General features: G+C 37.1%; 3 protein-coding genes across 4 annotated transcripts; 2 read left to right on the top strand and 1 right to left on the bottom strand.

Annotated features, from left to right (window-relative positions):
* The first annotated feature begins 179 nt into the window (after positions 1-179).
* On the top strand, positions 180-1726 carry LOC127797797 (uncharacterized). Its single transcript, XM_052330939.1, has one exon. It carries the CDS (start codon positions 341-343, stop codon positions 1571-1573), a length of 1233 nt encoding a protein of 410 aa, XP_052186899.1. The 5' UTR covers positions 180-340; the 3' UTR covers positions 1574-1726.
* A 1459-nt stretch (positions 1727-3185) lies between these two features.
* On the top strand, positions 3186-13836 carry LOC127798030 (uncharacterized). Of its 2 annotated transcripts, none has more exons than XR_008022319.1 (10): positions 3186-3322; positions 3477-3633; positions 7275-7335; positions 7417-7549; positions 7823-7946; positions 10534-10590; positions 10707-10803; positions 11093-11300; positions 12104-12713; positions 13526-13836. XR_008022319.1 is itself a non-coding variant. In XM_052331307.1 (10 exons), exons 1-10 carry the CDS (start codon positions 3237-3239, stop codon positions 13589-13591), a joined length of 1122 nt encoding a protein of 373 aa, XP_052187267.1. In that variant the 5' UTR covers positions 3234-3236; the 3' UTR covers positions 13592-13836. The 2 variants fall into 2 exon arrangements, 1 of the variants encoding a protein (XP_052187267.1); XM_052331307.1 differs by having other exon boundaries at positions 3234-3394; positions 12653-12713.
* Positions 13837-14566: 730 nt separating this feature from the next.
* Positions 14567-20742, bottom strand: LOC127798403 (uncharacterized). Its single transcript, XM_052331937.1, has 4 exons — positions 20009-20742; positions 17181-17336; positions 16359-17039; positions 14567-15950 (listed from the first exon to the last, which is right to left on the bottom strand). The coding sequence occupies exons 1-4, from the start codon at positions 20360-20362 to the stop codon at positions 14856-14858; spliced, it is 2286 nt and encodes a 761-aa protein (XP_052187897.1). The 5' UTR covers positions 20363-20742; the 3' UTR covers positions 14567-14855.
* Positions 20743-20789: the final 47 nt, after the last annotated feature.

Below are 20789 nucleotides of genomic sequence, written 5' to 3' on the forward strand. Positions count from 1 at the left end.
TTAAATAATTATATAAAAGTAGATATGCAAAAATAGTTTGGGAATTCAATATTTCTTTTTTTTCCCAAACAATCATTAAGACTCAATTAAAAGAAACACTAGGCCCCTGTCATGAATTATGACCGTTGCCCACCTCACATTCTTTTCTCTGTGGTGAGTCTTACGGTATGCCTCCTCCCACCTAATCAATTTCAAATTTTTAAAAACGCAAATCTTACCGTTACCCCAGACATCATCAGACCCAAAACTCTCTCTCTCTCTCTCTCTCTCTCTCTCTCTCAAAAACCCAATTCAGTCGTCTCCAAAACCCAGATTCTGTGAGCTCAAATTGGGCGAAAAGATGAAGGCAATGAAGGGCAAGTGGCTGAAGAAGCTGAAATCCATCAAGCAAATGGGGTATCTGAAAACAGACAGAGTTCTTCAAGTTTATGCGTCCGATGGATTCGTTGATTCTTTGCCTAAAATACCAATCTTTCCTGCTCAAACCCAGAAAGAGGAGCCGAAGATGGTCAGGCAGAGCAGCTTCACGGTTCAAGAGCCCGAGATTATCGACGTTTCGGAGCTGATGAAAGACCTCGAAGAGGATGAAATGGAGTTTGATGACGACGACAAGGAAAATATTAGGCCTGGAGCTGTTGTTGAGAAGCAAGGGATCGGGAAATTGGAGCCTTTGTCGGAGATTAATGTGGAGAATTTCCGGCGGCCGGACTTGGACTCCGGCAGCCTCTTTGACCCGAACCTGTTGTCGGCGTTCGAGCAGGCTGTCATGGCAGTGAAGACCCAGGAAGAGGAGATAAGAGCTCGAAGAATCGACGATGAGCCGCCGATGAAAGCCCGGAAAATTGAAGAAGATCCCCCGTTAGATTCCGGCAAAAGCAGAGATCTCCTTCCGGATTCGGAAGAAAACCGGGACCCCCCGTCTTTTTCCCAAGAAAACAGGGATCCCCGGAAAATCCAAGAAAATGGAGGTTCCCTGTTAGTTTCCCAAGAAAACAGAAATCCCCTTTCAGATCTGGAAGAAAATAGAGACCCCCTGTTTGTTTCCCGAGAAAACGAATTTCCCCCGTCTTCTTGCCAGGAAAACAGAGACCCCCTGTTAGAATTCGAAGAAAAGTGCCCGCCGGGAGGGGGCGAATCAGTAATTCTTTACACCACCGGTCTGCGAGGAATCCGAAAAACATTCGAGGATTGCAGCAGCGTTCGATTTCTTCTCGAAACCTTCCGCGTTCTGTTCTTCGAGAGAGACATTTCGATGCATTCTGAGTTCAGAGAAGAGCTATGGCGGATTCTGGGAGAGAAAACGGTTCCTCCCCGGCTCTTCATCAAGGGGCGGTACGTCGGCGGGGCCGAAAAGGTGCTGTCGTTGCACGAGCAGGGGAAACTCCGTCGGCTGCTCGAGGTGGCGCCGGTCGACCGGTCGGAGGGGCCGTGCGAGGGCTGCGGTGGGGTGAGGTTTGTGATGTGTTTCAATTGCAGTGGGAGTCACAAGGTGGTTTCCGGCGAGTCCGGGTTGTCGGAGAAGTGCCCGGAGTGTAATGAGAATGGGTTAATTATATGCCCCATTTGTTGCTAAATTTGTGATTTTTGCCCCCATTTTTCTGTGAGTTATTTTCCATTGTTAATTGGGTTATGGGCCTTTATATATTTCTTGAAATATTTGGTCATAATTGACAATTAAATACTTTGATGTACTTGTTTGTGTAAATTATGGAATAAATTGTGGTTTGAGAATGGTTATTATATAATGACATAATTTTCAATTAAATTATACAAAATGCTAAGTTAAAGTTAGAATCGAGCCTAAACACTAACGTTAATGAGATTGAGATATTAAGTTTGACTTTTGTGAGTATTGTTTGCCTTTATAATATAATGGTTAAATTCATATTTTTATGTTTATACTCTTGTATTTGTTTTTTTTTTTTGGTGATTATTTAATTTTTTTATTATTTTAATTACATTGCTGAACTTGAGTTTTGACTTAATTTAAGTCTTCTATTTTGATAATTTTTTATGTGATAATTTAAAATTTTTATTATTTTAATTATATTTTAAGATCTATATTTTTTAATTAATTTAACTCCTATATTTTTATATGTAAAAAAAATATAAAATGAGATGATAAAGTACACGTCACATTTTATTTACATCAAAATATAAGAGTTAAATTGACTTGAAAATGCAAATTTGATGGTGTAGTTGAAATAATAAAAAGTTTGGATTATTATATAAAAAAAAAACAAAATATATGGGTTAAATTGACTTAAAAATGCAAGTTTATTGGTATAATCGAAATAACAAAAAAGTTTGAATGGTTACATGAAAAAAATATGAAAGTACATTAACAAAAAAAAATAGATTTTGTCTAGTATAATAGAAACTTAGTTAATGTTTAAATACTAATTCTTTTAGTAAATAAAAATTGAAAAGTAACCAACAAAGTATGAGCAAAAATTTAAGCTCAAGAGATTTTATGTATCGGTCAACTAAGAATAAAAATTTTAAAATTTGTTTCGTATTGGGATTATCCTCTTATACTTAAATTAATATAAAATTTGAGTAAACATGTAATAAACAAGATGGATTATGTGTCTTTATTTGTGGAGTCTTATTCGTTACGTAGATTAGACGGGATATTTAGAATTATTCCTACAATTCCTTAGCTCCATAGTTATTGATTAATTGATAATTTCCTAGGTTAGATTAAGATAACAATAAAATTTTCAAATCTATTTCGAATCCTTCACTATTGAAATTTTGAAATTGAAAATGTTGATTTATCTCTTAAATATGAGTTAAATAAAAAGGTATGTGTCAAGGCATGTTTGCTTAGAATTGAGACACGTGATAGGTTGAGTCTAGGGGTGATTCAATAATTTCATCATTTGAATATTTTCTCGACACTTATTAAAAGACATTATAGACCAAAAAGCTGCCTCGGAGTAGAAAATTTGATCAAAATAGTAATATGTGTATAATAAAGAAACTTAAGAAATAAATAATAAAAGTTATAAAATCACCGTTTCTGAATGGAAACGCGTGTAAGAATGGCATAGAGAATGTAATATCGAAAAACTCACATACATCTGTGCAATAATCCTAAACTCGCGGGCCCTAACGTAATTGTTAGAAAGTAGAAATCCCAGGGCACATTCATTCGCCCTTCACAAACAAACAGTGGCATCCATACAGTGTGCCATTTCGGTATTTCATCTCTCTCTCTCTCTCTCTCTCTGATGAGCCATCGTCTCCAAAACATCAACCCTCTTCGCTGGAGTGCCATCCGCGATCACCGTTCTATTCCCTTTAACTTCAATTCCAGGTTCCCAATTCTCTTGCATCGCGTTCAATTAGATATGTATTTAATGCATATACGGGTATATTCATTCTCATGGTTTGTATCTCGGCTTTTCCAATAGACCCACTTTTCGTTTCACATTTCTCATGCTTATATGGTTCTATATATGTGTGGGTAGGATTTGGTGTAGTAGTAATAACAATTGGAATCAAACTGAGATGGAACAAGGAGGTGTTGGGGCCTCAAATGGTTTTCCAGAGGTTGTGGTGGGTGACCCGGAATTGCTTGAGAAGAAGAAGGCCTCAATTCGGCTTGCTGGTCCGGCAAAACTCCAGGTTTTGTACTGCGTTTTGTTCATCCTGTTCGGTTTCTGTTCCTTGTAATTTTGTTCACAGCAATACCCAGTTTGGATGGTTACTTAGTTACTCCTCTTGGATGGATGATATAAACCTTTGTTTGATAAGTAGATATGTTACTCCTTTAAATTCAATTTCCTTCGTATTTGTGGTTGTAAACCTACCGGGCAACCTCCCCCCCCCCCCCGGGCGGAAAATAAAGTCTTGTCGGTTACATGAATTATAATTTGCCAATAATTTCTATCCATAGCTTTATCTTCTGTAAGACCTTAAATAACTCATATCAACCCTTTGAGTCTCCTATCAAGTTTCTCTTCATCTTCTTTTATCGCTTTTGCTAAAGAACTGTTCTACTCTATCTATTTTCCTCATAGGAGCCTCTATTGGTCTTCTTATCACATAAGCAACCATCTTAATCATGTTTTACTCATTTTATCTTTAATAAGAGCCACTTCGACCTTATTATAAATAACTTCATTTCTAATTTTATCTTTTTCCTTGTATAGTCGCATATCTATCTTAATATCCACATATCCATTATTCTCATATTTTGCACATGTTGGTATTTTATTGCCAGCAACATCCTATGCCATTCTAGCTTTAACAATGAACACCTCAATGAACCCTTATCTCTAATCTAGCCACCAACCCCCATGTATGCTATGCACAAAAGGCTAGGTGATGGCTTGTGGTCATACTTTTTGGGCACCTTATGCATGGTCTGTAGGCTGGTGTTGTCTTACTTTGTGGCTTCAGATCAGAGCTTGCCTTAGTCAAGCAACGTGTCACTGTTAGACAACATGGGTGTACTTGCCTGCAGTGATCTTTAAAAGTGCGTGTGCACTAGAAATGCTTTGTGGATATTTGCATGAGCCTAGGTGCTCAGGTTTGGGGCAAGATTCACTTGTTGGCTATTCAAGTTGTCCGAGGAGATACAGTGACGCAGCATGTAGCGTGTGTGTAAAAAAACACACCAAAATAAACTCTTGAAAAAACAAACTTCAATGGCTGAAGCTTGGCTTTCAAGAAGACGCAAAAACAAGATTGTTTTGTTAAGAAAACCCAAATAGGTTGCTGAAATTTGATTAAGAAAAACTTGATTACAAACTCTAGATCTTAGGCATATTTATAGTATTTGGCTAATCCAAATCCATCTAATATTTGGAAAACAAAATCCAACTAGAATCCTAATAGGAATAAGTCATAAATAAAAGTTAACTGGAATCCTAATAAAAATAAAACCCTAATCAAACATGAAGTAGAATTCTAAATCAAGTAGAATTCTAAAACTTAAGAAGTATTAAAATATTGTTCCGGCGTGGTCGAGTCGGGTTTGGGCTAGGTCTTGATTGGTGACCGCATCATTCACCTCCACTTGAGAAGAATTCGTCCTCGAATTATGATCTGGGTATGACAACTCAACGTCCGGCAAATACAAAGAAAGATCAGTAACATTGAATGTTTTGGAAATACTCATATGATCTGGCAAATCCACAACATAAGCATTATCATTGATCTTCTTTGTAATCTTGTAAGGATCATACTTCTTTGGTTTGAGCTTGTTCTGTTGTCCTGCAGGAATCCGTTCCGTCTTCAAGAATATCATGACTTCATCTCCAACCGCAAATACCTTGTGTTTCCTATGCTTGTTAGCTGCTGCCTTGTACTTCTTATTCGCCTCGTGCAACTTTTGCTTGACATCTTCCTCTTTCTTTTCTACAATGTTAACTGTTTTCCTCCTTGGACAATCACTAGATCGATGCCCAACCTCATTGTACTTGAAACATTTTAAAAGAATAGGCTTTGCATAAGGATTAGGGGATTTTGGAAGATTATAAGTAGTACCTCGAATGTTTCCCCCCATTGTAGCCTTATTAGGGTTGACTGTATGGGGTGGGTTGGAGGGTTGCGCTCCTTGAACCGACTTGCTTGTTTATTTTTATTCCCACTATACCGACAATAGTTATCATTACGAGATCTCTCACTCAACATTAACTCAACCTTTAAAGCTAAGTTCCTTGCTTCTTGCACACTTAGAACCATCTGAATCCCAATTTTATCACGAATAGCAGGCTTCAATCCATTCAAGTAACAAGCTGCTTGTTGATTGTCACTTTCTGACAATTGGTTTCTCTCCGCCAATCGCAGAAACTCAGAGGTATATTCATTCACACTCTTCATTCCCTGTGCACATCTTTGATAAGCTTCAAACATATATTGTTCATAGTCAGGGGGCAAAAACCTACCTCTTAATAGCTGCTTCATTCGTCTCCATTTCTGAACTGGCTGTCGGCCTTCCCTCAATCTCGTTTCTCTTAATCGCTCCCACCAAATAGATGCACCGCCCTTCAACCTATAAGCCACTAACTTTACTTGTCGTTCATCTGGGATCTCCATGTATTCGAAAAAACGATCAACCTCAGTGATCCAATCCAGGAACCCCTCAATATCAAGATCTCCACTAAAGATAGGAATACCAACTTTTAGTTTATACTCATCGTTGCCCCAGTGGTTGTGCTGATGCGCATTCCTCCTAACCCCTCTACCACCAGGGTTAGCTATTGCTCGACCAAAATCATCCTCTTCATCGCTATCTTCAATCATTGGTCTTCTAGGATTAACAAAGACATGATTAATGGGTGGTCTTCCCGCTCCGGCTTGATTCACCCCATTGGTTGCTATGTTGCTCCAATCTTTGCTAGATAGTACGAGTTATTTCCCGCTGTTCTTCGATTGCTCTCCAAACTGCGGACAACCCTTGATCACCGTCACGAGGCTGGTTGCTACCGTTACCTTCAAGACTGGCCATCTGATTGGTTGACGAATCGCTCTGATACCACCTGACGCAGCGTGTAGCGCGTGTGTAAAAAAACACACCAAAATAAACTCTTGAAAAAAGCAAACTTCAATGGCCGAAGCTTGGCTTTCAAGAAGACGTAAAAACAAGACTGTTTTGCTAAGAAAACCCAAATAGGTTGCTGAAATTTGATTAAGAAAAACTTAATTACAAACTCTAGATCTTAGGCATATTTATAGTATTTGGCTAATCCAAATCCATCTAATATTTGGAAAACAAAATCCAACTAGAATCCTAATAGAAATAAATCATAAATAAAAGTTAACTGGAATCCTAATAAAAATAAAACCCTAATCAAACATGAAGTAGAATCCTAAATCAAGTAGAAACATGAAGTAGAATCATAAATCAAGTAGAATTCTAAAACTTAAGAAGTATTAAAATATTGTTCCAGCGTGGTCGAGTCGGCTTTGGGCCGGGTCTTGATTGGTGACCGCATCATACAGCTTCTCATTAGGTTGGTCTATGCTATTGCATGACTGATGATGGTATTGTTACCTTTGATAGAGAGAAAAGGATTTATGTGGTTGATCTTGAGTACTTGGAACAAAATTGGTTCAGTTCAGTTGAATATCCTAATTATTATGATAGACATTCTTTCTAAAAAGATCCTTATATTTTCAAATTTTTGTTCCATTTCCATGTCCACATAGCAGGATCAATGCTTGGTATGCTGTTGTTGCTTGTTTTCCATGTCCACGTGTTTCTGCACTTGAGTGTACATGTTGTTAGGTATTTATGTAATTTTCCTTTTAAATATTAGGTCATTGCAGATTTTGATGCCACACTAACAAAGTACTGGATTAACGGCCATCGAGGGCAAAGTAAGTTGTTGCACATTTTGTATTCTTTAATAGCTTTTACTTTGTGCATGCTCTAATTTTGTTGTCCGAGAATGAGTATAGGCAGTCATGGCCTTCTGCAACAGGGGAATCCTGAATATGATTTCAAGAGACAGAAATTATATGAATACTATCATCCATTGGAATTCAACCCAACAATTCCCCTTGATGAGAAGGCAAAGCTCATGGAAGAGTGGTATGTGAATGACTGACTCACTGCAGATGATCATTTAGCCCAATAAAGATATAACAAACTTGAGTTCCTTCCCATGGCTTTGAATGTTTTGTGGTTGCCAATATAGTAGCTTAACAGCATCTAAACACTTCATGCTTTTCCATTTTAGAGGATTTTAGGCACTACCTTTTAGTTCAGTCCACGTTGGCCAATATCATTACAATTCATTATGTATTCTTTTAGTATTTTTGATTTGTTAATAAGAAACTGAAGTTTCTCATTATGTTCATGTAGGTGGGGAAAAACCCATGCTCTTCTTGTAGAGGGAGGCCTTACATATGACGCAATAGAAAGTTCGGTGGCTAATGCCAGAATTGCATTTAGGGAGGGAGTTGTTGAACTTTTTGAGTTTTTGGAGGTAATTTTTCATTATTCTATGTAATTTCTTTTTCAACTAGTGCTGTAAAAATATGATACAGACATCAATTAAGCCAAGCAATCCCTATCAGATTGTTGGATGAGGAGTTCCGAAGGAGATTTAAAATTCAAAGAAAGAGATCAAGTCAATGGATGCTGCTCACAAGAAGAATCTGATAATGTTGATATTTAAAAGTTTGTAATTTTAAATTGTAAAGTTTGTTGTAGAGTTTAAATTTATCTCCTAAGTTTTAGAGATAGATTATCTATTTTCTACAAGTTTGATAATCCTAATCTTCTCCTAAATTATAGGAGAACATTGAGGAAATAACTTGTATATATTTTTCCACTGATTTCATAGAATTTAATCAAGCCTTTTGATTATTTCCGGCTTGTTTCACAGATCTACTCTATTGATTTTAATTTTTCTAAATTTGTACTGTAAGGAACAACTAATACTGTCAATTTAGATGACTGGAGGTCTAGAATTCATTTATCCAATCCCACTTTGCAGGATTAAAGCTCATGATTGTTGTTGTTCCTATATAGTTTTAGAAAAAAAAAAAAAAAAAATTTGTTGTTATTGTGCAAGTATGCTAGTGTATGTGTAAAGATCTCCAGCTAGAGGGATTTTTCAACACCCCCCCCCCCCCCCCCCCCCCCAAAAAAAAAAGAAGCCCATTTCTTTAGGACATTTTAAAACTCTTCCTATTAACCCTACTTTCCCAGCATGTTTTTCTAGTTCAAGTGATATGTCAGGCAAGAAAGGCTGATGCATTTTTCTCTTGCTTGCTTGGAAGGAGATGACAAATAGAGGAGGGGCTTTGCTAAGTTCATCCGTTGTTGTATGAGGCTCCCCACCTTCCAAGTAGGACCAAAAGGAGGAAAGAAATGATCTCTACCTCTCTTTCTTCATGAGTTTAGGGGCATCTAGTGTATGAGGCTCCCCACTTTGTGAGGGAAAGAGGAGGGTCGTTTTCCATATGTAGCCCTACCCTTGCTTTTTTCTTCATTTTTTTTTTCTAGGTGTCGTACCCTTGCTTTGTGGAAAGATTGTTTTCACAATTTAACCCTATGACCTAGTCACAAAAGAGCAACCTTACTATTGGTACCAAGGCTCTCCATATTTGTCATGAATTTTCCCTTTAAAACACTATTTCTCCTATATCTAAGGCACAATGGTAAAATTATGCATAAGCTTTTCATCCCTTTCTATTCCCTTGCACCTAAATTAAACAAGAGGATAGCTTCTTATTTCCTATAGATATCCTTTCCATCTCTCACCTCCCCTTCCTTTTCATTTCCTTTTCTTTTTTTTCATATTTTTTCTGGTAGTAGAGTTTCATTAAAGCTAAAGGGAAAATTTGTAAGATGGCTATAAGACTACATGTGTTGCATCTGGTATTAAAGCACCAATATGTGCAACATATAAGTGTAATCCTATTGAAGATAAGGATGTTCCAATAGTTGTATTGTCATACAAAAAAAAAGATAAAACAAAAGATGAGATTATTTGTAATAAGGTTAAAGTGACTCCTATTGAAAATAAGATGCTTGTGACACGATTAAGATAGTTTGGTCATGTGAGAGGAAGATCAACGAAAATTCTTGTAAAAAAAGTGGATGGAATGAAATAAGTCTTTAGTAAAAAAAGGTAGAGGAAGACAAAAAATGGTGGAAGGCTCTTAGTTATGATATGAGTTATAAGGGCTTATAGAAAATATGTCATGTCCCTAGGAGGGTTAGAAGGGTAATAGTGTGATAGGGATATAATAAAGGGGTAATATTGTAATAGGCTTATATTAGTTTGTTAGGAGATATTTGGTTGTTTGTTAAGAGCATATGGGTGTTGTTAGAAATTAGTTAAGGAGCTACCTATGCCTATAAAAAGGCCCATTGTAAGAGGAGATGATTATGCATGAATTGATGAAATAAAATTCGGATTCTCTCTACAATTCTCTCCCTTCTCCCTCTTGTTTCTCTCTATTGCTCTCCCTCATTTCTCTCTACATCCTTCCCCCACTTCTATCCAAATTTCCCTCTTAAATCATTATGTTTCAGTCCTATTCAATCGGATCCTTCCGATTGCCAATTCCAAACTTGTTATGAACCCTAGGTTCATGACAAAATATAACTATGGATAGAAATGATTGACGAGTTAGAATTCTCACCTAGCAGAACTAAGACTTTGCTGTGGTACTAAGTGAACATGAGTAAGGGTCTTAATCTCGAGTAGCAGACACATTTGGTACCGCCAAATGCTGTACCTGGATAATTCTAGCAAAAAAAAACATCGTATACTTGCATAGCTGAAGGTAATACTAGATTACCTTGATATACAAATTGATCTCTGTATGTTGAATTTTAAAATCTCAACTGTTTTCATTTGTCAGGATTCCTATTTGTTTATCATTAAATATTTTTTATATTTATTAGTGCCAACACCCCCCCTCCCCCCAAAAGGTGGGAAAAGAGAAAGAAAGAAAAAGTAAAAGATAACAGCCCTGGGCATTATGAAGTGAAACAAGGATTGAACCAAGAATTGATGTAATTTGCCTTGTTTTCCTTTTTGTCACTATGATCTGCAGGAGAAAGAGGTTCCTGTACTTATATTTTCTGCAGGGCTTGCAGATATCATTGAAGAGGTTAGTTTTGAAGCCATATCTGGTTGTCATACTCCATAAGAACCAAATTTCATCTATAAGTTTAAGCTCTAACCAAACCTCTTTACTGTGGCATCTCTCATTTCTCAATTTTCCAGGTCCTTAGGCAGAAATTGCCTAGATCTTTCAAAAATGTTAAGATTGTTTCAAACCGCATGGTATTTGATCATAGTGGCCAACTGGTATCTTTTAAAGGTACGTGTCTTCCCTTGATAATGGAACTATTTTACTTGGCAACCTTCTTTACCAGCTATTTCTATTTAGCTTCCCAGAATTTCAGTTATTACCTTTTTATAAGCCAAGTGGCTTGCTATGTCAAATGAAATAGTCATACTAGGACATCATAAATAGTTTTTACCTTCTTCCTATATAAGGGACACATTTTTTTATGCTAGAATTATTTGGGAACACTTTTTCTAATAGTTGGTAATCTGATCTTCAAAATGATTTTCTGCAACATTAATAATCCTTGTTACTGTTACAGGGAAGACCATTCATGTTTTAAATAAGAATGAGCATGCTCTTGATATGGCTGCCCCTGTTCATGATCAATTGGGTGATACCAATGGGCCATTTGATGACAATGCCTCAGTAAAGAAGAGAACTAATGTGCTGCTTCTTGGGGATCACATTGGAGACTTGGGAATGTCTGATGGTTTGAACTATGAAACACGAATATCTGCAGGTTTCCTGTAAGTGTGAAATTCATCAATATATTTTAGAGTTTTTCTTGATATGCAGGTGATCATTATGGTGTCTTTTTTCCCATTATTTTCAACGAAATAAGAATACTCCATATTGTGATTGACTTAGGGAGGCAATAGGAATTAAGAACCAGCAAATCTGTTTTTCTTAAATCTAATACACCCAAAGTTCCGCACTATGTTTGAAAGTTGATTAAAAAGGTTAATAGAATATGCTTGGGGTCAGATTCTCTTTGTATAATTATTTGTTGAAACACTAGTCAAAAATCAAAAATAAAAAATAAAAAATAAAAAATAAAAAATAAAAAATAAATTTAATTTGTTGAAGATATTGAGAGAGAGGGAGAGGGGGAGAGGAGAGTATTTGTTGAAAGCAAAATCAACAGTTGCACTGCTACTCTACTCCCACAAGTTATTGAAATTAAACAAGAATGAATGCAGAATACTAGATCATATTCATGTTAGTCATCAGATCTAAGGTTCAAGGCTGATAATTCTAGAACAAGGTGACAGTGTGTGAGGATCCAGGGGGAGTTCTAGGAAATTTTTATGGAAGGAAAATAGTCAAAGAGATTAGGTGTTAAAATGCATTTAGTAGGATCCAGGGGGAGTTCTAGGAAATTTTTATGGAAGGAAAATAGTCAAAGAGATTAGGTGTTAAAATGCATTTAGTATTTATGAATTGTCCTTAGAAAAGAAAAAAAACAAATGCATTTAGTATTTTAAGTTTTTTATTTAGTATATAGATTGTAAATTGGTTTCTCACTAATCTGTTTGTTCTTCCCTCTCAGCTGCTGTTTCTTATTTCTCTTCTGTCGTTCTATTCTTGCCCTATTCTTCTCTCCATGCCTTTTCAGTTTGCTATTAATTCAAACTGGGGAGGGAAAATATAGATGCAACATACCTGGTAATTGTCCTTCCATTGTTGCACATATCTATCACAGTAGTATTTGACTTCCTTAAATTTTTTCTTGCTTGCTTGTGGGTGCGTGCATGGACGTGTGCTAATCAAAAGCATAGAAGGGCCAACCCTAAACCTGTGCATTAACTCAATGATGGTACAAAGTGGGTTACCACAGGATTAATGACCATGAGTTTGACCTTCACCCCTCCAACCCATTATGTACGTGCACCTACCAGGAAGTGTTAAACTCGTGCCTGTATCCTCCTGCCCATCTCTCTTTTGAATCCTCTTGTAGCATGCTGCTGCATATGATATGTTATAGCTGCTCGCTCTTGATTTTAAATTTTCAATCTGCTCCTCTTGCAGAGACTGATTGAATGTTGGAGGGGGATGATTTGAAAATATAATCGCTTAACTTTACAAACTACTGATGCAGGAATGACAACATTGTGAATTCTCTTGATAGCTACCGCAAAGCATTCAATGTTGTGTATCTGGTGAGTGAAATTCATTGTGAAACTTGCACTTTTTGTGACTCTATTTTCTGGCAACATCAGGAAGGCTGTCACTACCCACACCAGTAATAACATCATGTCAGGATGATATTATTTGACAATGTAGAAATTTATGTGTAGTCTTTTTTTTTTTTTTTTGTAAACTAGTCTCTACTTATTTTACTGTAAAATAATTTTCGGAAAATATTTTCTTAATTTTCAATGTTTGGATGCATATAATTTAGGTAAAACACTTTGCAGGGAAAACATTTTACCTTCTATTACTTAAGAAACAGTCATTTTCCAGAACATGTTTCTTGTAATGTGAAATGTACCCATTCTTTTTTCTCGGATTCTCAAATTTTTCTTCTAGACTCTATCCTCGACATCTACACCTCCTTATTTGGTTTCCTCTTTAGTCACTCAGCCACCTCCTCAAATTACTATCAAACCAGCGTGTGCCCTTTTTGCTAAATTGAAATTTTTTAATTTTGTAGAAAATAATTGAGTCTTTTGAAAATAGGAAAATGTTAAGAAAAACCAACATTTTCATGTTAATATATATTTTTCAAGGTAAAACATTCCATGCTTTACCAATTCACTGTTTGTGTGTCCTTGGTTGGTTTCTTGATCATTGAGAATCTAAATCTTTACATGGTATTGATAGTATAAGCTCACGAGTCCTTTTGATATAACCTAAGTAATTGCTTAAAAAGGTAAAACTGAATATATTGAGAGGGAGTTTTGTGAGGAATGAAGTATCTTCACTCCTGGTTGACTATTTTGTTTCATTCGGTTATTGCTTTCACCTGCAGAATGACGCGCCAATGTGGGGAGTGGTCAAACTCGTCTCTCAGCTCTGTTCAGCTCAAAATGCTTAAACTACAAGTCGCGCCATGCCCACTTCTTCCACTCCTGTAAGGTGCTGCTTATGAGAAATTCATTGCATCAAGTTGATTTTTGTAGGCTCAAGCACTGCAAAATGGATTTGTGCTTTTGCCTGCTAGTAGTGAGACTTAGAATAGCATTGCTTTATGAAATTGACAGCAACAGAGTCGTATGTTCTGTATTTTTTCTGGAATACCATTACAATAAACCTTCAATCCATATGGTGAATTTATCTCCAGCCATATTGTTTGATTCTTATTTAGTTTCTTTAGATTGTCCAATTTGTGCCGGCTTCTATGTGATTGTTGTTGTCATCCAAATTGTGCTGTTTTCACCTGACTACTAATCCATAAGCTGGCTGGATGGATCTCATTTTTGGGTCATTGCTGCTTCTGTTTCTAGATAAAGGGGTGTCCTTCAATCCATTGCAGGAGACCCCGCTTTATAGAGTTGAGAAAGAGTCATTTTTGTATACACAACTTTACTCTTATTTCGTAAAAAGATTATTTTCACAACTTGAAAAACAACCTTACCGTTCTTACCAACTCTCCCATTCTTCCTCTTTTTTTTTTTTTTTTTTCCCAGGATTTGTTTGGTTATGGTCATTCTGCGATTCCTTTGTAATCTGGAATTAGAATTTTTGATCCATTATATAGATGAATTTGAAGGAGTGTTATTGGAAATGACAAAATTTAGAATATAATTATTTCATAATAAAATTTACAAACATCATTTAAAATCTTTTCATCCAAACACAACATATAAAAATATCATTTTTTGTGAAATCATAAGGCAAAGATCTTTCCTACAGCATGTTGTCATTTCAAGCCTTTACTAGCACCATTGCCGTGAAAAGCAACCATCTCTTGAGTAATCTATAAATCTACCATTGCAATGGCTCAAAGAGGTCTTCTAAGTAAGCTTTTATTATAAAATTTAGTCACTGTACGCGCAGCTGAGGCAGAAACTTGATAACACGGAAGCTTGATTAGCACCAGAAAGTCAAGCAAAATAGCAGGGCTAATTTGCAGTATAAACAGTTCATTTATGATCATCATCATCATCATTCCAGAAGGAGATGGTAAAAGTGACAATTAGAGACAGTCCATTCCTTTAAAAAGGAGATTGATGGCTAAGAAAATTACAAGGATGAAATAAGCTGTACAATCTCAACTCATTCATCAACAATAAGACAAAAGGGAAAGGTGGTTAGACTATTAACACTTGATAATTAACAGAGCTGTAAAAGATTTGGCCCTAACCAACTGCCAGTGTAGAGATTTCCAGTGCATCAGCTGGTGCTTCTGTTGAAGAAAACTGAGCCACAGCAGGCTGCAAACACTGCAGATAGTGGAACTCAATTTGCAGCCTCTGATGAAGATGTGTCGAGGCCATCAATCCCTTCTTGCAATCAACCTGCAAGTCCCTAATAGGAATTGCAGCCAAGAAGCTCTTAATGTACTCCTTGCAAGATTCTTTGCCTTTGCACACAACAGTTTCTTCATCCTCGCTAGTACCTGACTCGTTAGGGATTACAATCTCTGACCTATCACTCAAGGCCTCCTTGAGGTTGTCAGGCTGTGTCATTTCGTTGGGTTTTTCAGGCTGGGTCTTCTCATCTGCTGCTTTATCATCCGCTGGTTGATTCTCTTTGGGTAAATGTCGTATTGTTGTGTCTTTGTCAAATTTGAGGACATATGCCTGGTTGCATCCCTCATAGAGCCTCTCGCCCAATGTGTCAATGATGTAGTACGCGTCTTGTTCAACTTTCAAGACGAAAAAATGGTCATTCCAGCTTACAGCATAGACCAAAGGGTCACAATTGCAGGCATTGTCTGAACCAAATTGACTGATCTCATCCCAGATGTTGTCAAAGGACATAGCACCATGGAGGAAGTCAAAGCCTTCAATCTCTTCCAGTCCTTCTGGATGGAAGAACCCAATGAAGGACTTCTCTGGGACCACACAGAGAGGACGGATTCTAGCCTGGAGTACTGTCTCAAGGTCAAAGTGCTTGTCGGGAAAGCGTTCCATGTAAGTCACATTCTCACAGAGATTCCTCCATTCCAGCGAACCTTCTCGGATCAGGCTGTCAAGTTGAGACTTGATCGGCATTTGGTCACAATTGGAATGGAACCAATCGGCAATGACGGCCACCAGGGCTGTGCATGCACTCTCACCAGCAGCCTGTTCACTCCTTTGATCAATCGATGCAAAGAAAACTTGGGTTCGGAGCTTCATGCATCCATCACGGCTTGTTACTTCCTTGTTCTCCCAGCTTCCCACAGCAAAATTGTCATCCCCAAATTCAGAGACTGATGCTGCAGTTGGATCCCCCTTTGCCTTGTGCAACTGCAATTGATTGCCAATTTCAGAATATGGAATGGGGGAGAAACTAGAACAAGTATTTCCACGCACAAAGCAGTTGATGAAACAACCTGCTTTCTTTCATCCTCACTTGAATTTTACAAAAACAAAAAAAAAAGAAGAAGAAGACTCATATTGCCACCTATAATGCAAGAGATGCATTTCCATCCCCTTCTCTTGACATTGACATGTAAAAGTGAGACAACACCAACCATGGATATTTTAATATCTGGTAAAAGCAGACCAATCACCACTCAAAAAGCTGAATTCAAAGTCTCTGTTAAACAAGTAGGATTTTGAAGGAGCAAAGCATAAAGGTATTCATCATGGAAGAAATATTAAAAAATTAACGGAAAAACAAAAAGGAAATTAAGGATAGAAGTAGAAGGGTACCCCAAGAGTGGATTCATCAGAAGAACTAAGTTGTCGACGATCAAAATCAATGTCATCTCCACCTTCTTCTCCATAATCTTTTTTCAGCAGAGGCTCTCCCTTGCCTTTAGGAGATCTGAAGCTCAACTTCCTCCTCTTCCATGGGAGAAAGCTGCGCTTCGAACTCTGAGAAAAGTACTGATCAGAGACTGATGCAGTCAGGTCCTGAGCATGGAAACTCCCCACATGTGATCTGTGGTTGCTATAATAGATCCAGTCCTCATCTTCACTAGTGTTTGCATTTGAGTAAAATGACGCTCCAGCAAAATTTGTATATGGCAATGAACCATAACCGACTGAGTTCCCAATCCTAAAATCCTCATTACCTTCCTCTGATTCACCTTCATTAAGATCATCAGGCGAGTCTGTATCAAATTGGTAATTGTATTCAGCACCCTCACTTCTGACAGAACTCCTCCCATCGCTGCTCTCTTCTTCATGAGATGCCTTTTTCTCTCTTTGGACTGAAGCATATCGGGTAATAACTTTCACCTTTTGTAGACCTGTTCTAAGAGCAGAAACCTCATCTTTCTCCTTTGATAAAGCCTCTGGAGAAGGTGCCAGAGGAAGAGATGCTACTGATCCATGCACTATTTCTGAAGGTCCCTGGCCAGTGCTCAATTCTAAAAAACTGAGAGAGAACTGCATTTGGGATAAAGGTGGCATCAATTGAACATGAATAACAAAAAATAGAACTAGATGGCTGATATTAAAGAAGAGACAACATAATATGATGCACAAGAAACAGGCAAGGCTAATGAGAACGACCAAAATGACACTTACACAAATTAAGGGGCTACCCTCAACGCTTTGGCCATGGACGCAGAGAGGAATGCTGATTTGAAGGGATTTTTCTTCTTTTACAGAGACAAAATCTGCAAGGTTCAACGATGCAGTTGCAAAAGCAGGTACCTTGTTAATGTGTCCTTGGCTCACAGCCTGAATCATAGAAAAGCATGGATCAACTTCATATCAGATCATCCACTAGTCATGTGAATCATAGAAAAGCATGGATCAACTTCATATCAGATCATCCACTAGTCATGTAGACAAACCAAGGGGTTAAATAAGACTAGGCATATTGTCGAACAAACTCATAAAATCATATATAAAGATGTGCTTGCCTACCATCTCTCTCTGTTCAACATCACCATCAAGGCTAGATCCCACTGGGTGGGGGTCGGTTTACATGGATTGTCTCTCACTATTATATGCATACATATATCAAAATGTGACAACAACATATCAAGTCTTAATCCCACTATGTGGGGTTGGATTTGTCTAGAATCCATATTGTTTGGAATTTTTTTAAAATACTACAAGTTTAAAAAAATTAAGATTATGAAACTATTACTATTAGAGAACACGCAAATGACACCGAAATATAGCCAACTCGGTGGTTTTTGAACACAGGAGAACTGTTTTTAATATGCCAATCTCACCAGTGGTTTTCTATGTAGTGAGTTCATAAAAGTGAACTTACTATATTGAGATGAGAACCAGTGGTGCTGGTCCAACCAGCAATTATTAGGAAAAAACACTGGTCCCACCAGCGGTTCTGCCTCAGCCAAAAATTGCCACGCTGAAACATTTTTAGTATGGCGTTTGAGGTGTAAACTAAAACAGTATTTTGTCAATTAGTTTGGCCTGAATAGCATTTTTTAATTTTTTTTAACTTAAAATATATATATATATATATTTTTAATCTATTGTTTGATCCAACAAGTTTTACACTAGCTGTCAACTACTCAACACAACCCTCCTACTTTATTTGCACTTGGGACTTGCTGTATATAGGAATCCTCAGGTGCTGTAAATAAGATCCTACAAAAATCTGATAGGATCAAGCATTAGAGTGGAAGGACGCATTGAAGAGTATGGGAGAATTTATAACATAATTTGAAAGGAAAAATTCATACAACGGCATTTAGTCTTCAAAGAAGAAATACATACATATAATATAGTTGTGCCACCATTTTAAGTGCCCTGCATCCATGATATACTTCAAGTAAAATCTAAGGTCTGATCACATAGCCTGTTGAAATGGCTAGGAGGCAGCTAGAAGTAACCTGGAGTCAGGCTGCTGATAACTTTCCTCTTACTTCTACAAATATAATCTAAAACCTGGGAAGAAAACAACTTCCTCAGGCTGCATACCCATTCAGAACTGACCAGCACCAATTCCAGAAAGTTTATTTACAATCATAAATCAAAAGTACAAAGAAACTTCAGTCTCCTTATGTTGCAGGCACAACATGATGCATACTTAAAAGGTGAAGCCTGAGAATTCATACAGCCAAAAGGATTAAATTGCATGCTCAATCAAGAGGAACTTCAGAACCGAAGAATTGGACTTTCCATGGAACATAATCAAGAGAATATATATCTGTGCTTCCAGAAAAAGAAAAACAAAAAACTAATAAGTCCAGGAGGATTACAAGACTCCATGGTCCACCAGATAACAAAATACAAGATTATAGAAAAAAGAGAAAAGAAATCTCACTATCCATAAATAGATTAAAATTCAAACTGTTTGACCTCTGTTTGTTTGCTAATAAGAGAATTGCCTAAAATTAAAATACATATATGTATATATTTCAGAAAGTTTTAAGTTTCTTTCTTGCTGAAAAAAAAAAAAATGTTTAAAGTGATTTCACTTAAGGGAACATGTATTTAGGCTCGTAATACCTAACAAAAGAACTGAAAGAAATTTAACTACAGCAGCACCTAATTTCATCCATCGAAGGCCTATCTATCAGAAACCTCTTTTGTGGATGGAGCCCTATCAAAAACCGTAGTCAATCAAGAAAACAGAGCAAACTCAATTCAGAACCCCAACAAATCATGGAGACAAAAAGGACAACAACAACACAAAAAAAAAGCAAACACAACTTAGAACTCACATAGAAGACAGTAAATTCCACTTCATCTGATATAATCTACTAAATAGATCCAACAAAAACTTCATCAAACACTTTTGAAACTCAACAAAATAAGGGAAAAAGAAGCAAGTCCAATTCAGAACTCACATAGAAGACAGTAAATTCCACTACTTCCAATATTATCTACTAAACATGATCCAACAAAAACATGTAAAACATTTCGAAACTCAACAAATTAAGGGAAAAAGAAGCAAATCCAATTCAGAACTCACATGGAAGACGGTAAATTCCACTAAACTTGACCCAACAAAAACTTCATCAAACATTTTGGAACATCAACAAATTCACACTGAAGACAGTAAATTCCGCTTCCTTCCAACATTATCTACTAAACTTGATCGAACAAAAAACTTCATTAAACATTTTGGAACTTCAACAAATTAAGGGAAGCAGAAGTAAACCCAATTCAGAGATCATATTAAAGACAGTAAATTCCAGTTCCTCCAATAATATCTACTACACTTGATCCAACAAAAGCTTCATCAAACATTCTGGAACCTCAAAAAATTAAGGGAAACAGAATCAAACCAAATTCAGAACTCACATAGAAGACAGTAAATTTCATTTCTTTGAATATTATCTACTAAACTTGATCCAACAAAAACCATCAAACATTTCCGAACCTCGACAAATTAAGGGAAACAGAAGCAAACCCGATTCAGAACTCACATTGAAGACGGTAAATGCCACTTCCCAAGGATGAAAGAAGCCCTCCTTGTGTACCCCGAAGCTGCAAACATTCCTAAACTCCTCGTTCCATTCCACAATCCCATCCTCCCTCAAGCCCTCCTCCTTTGTATAGTTCCTTCTCACACTTCGCCTCAAATAACTCAGTCCATTACTCTTCGAACCCTTCCACTTTATCTCAACAACCAATCGCCCAAAATCTTGAATTCCCGGCCGGTTTTCCTGCGATACACTGAGTCCTTCAAGGCGGAAAACGACGATCTGGACTTCGAATTTCTTCGTCGGGAGAAGGCCGAGAGGCGGCCACGGCCTCCACTTCATCATCCTCACCACCATCGCTACACTGAACTAATTTCGGTTTGGTTCAAATGAAAAAATTGAACCAAACGGGTCAGTAATCGGAGTACAGAGTGAAATAGAACGAGATTGCCGAATGTGTTGGTGGGTTTCGGATATGGGTTTGTGGATTTGATTTCTGAATTTGAATATTGAAATAAAGGATTGGGTTTCAGAAGATCTTCGGGGAATATCGTCTATCAGATTAGATAAGAAGATTGCAAAATTAGGTAACTGAAGAACAAGAAGAGAATCAAACGGAATATGTATTATTCATCAATACGAACATATATAGCTCGAATATACCGTTGTCTATGCGATACGTTGTGTGTGTATGTGTGTGTGTGTCCATATATATATATATATATAGAGAGAGAGAGAGAGAGAGAGAGAGAGAGAGAGGCCGGCGAAAACAATTCCACAACCT

The sequence above is a fragment of the Diospyros lotus genome, chromosome 3 (assembly GCF_014633365.1).
Source record: "Diospyros lotus cultivar Yz01 chromosome 3, ASM1463336v1, whole genome shotgun sequence".
NCBI classification, from domain to species: domain Eukaryota; kingdom Viridiplantae; phylum Streptophyta; class Magnoliopsida; order Ericales; family Ebenaceae; genus Diospyros; species Diospyros lotus.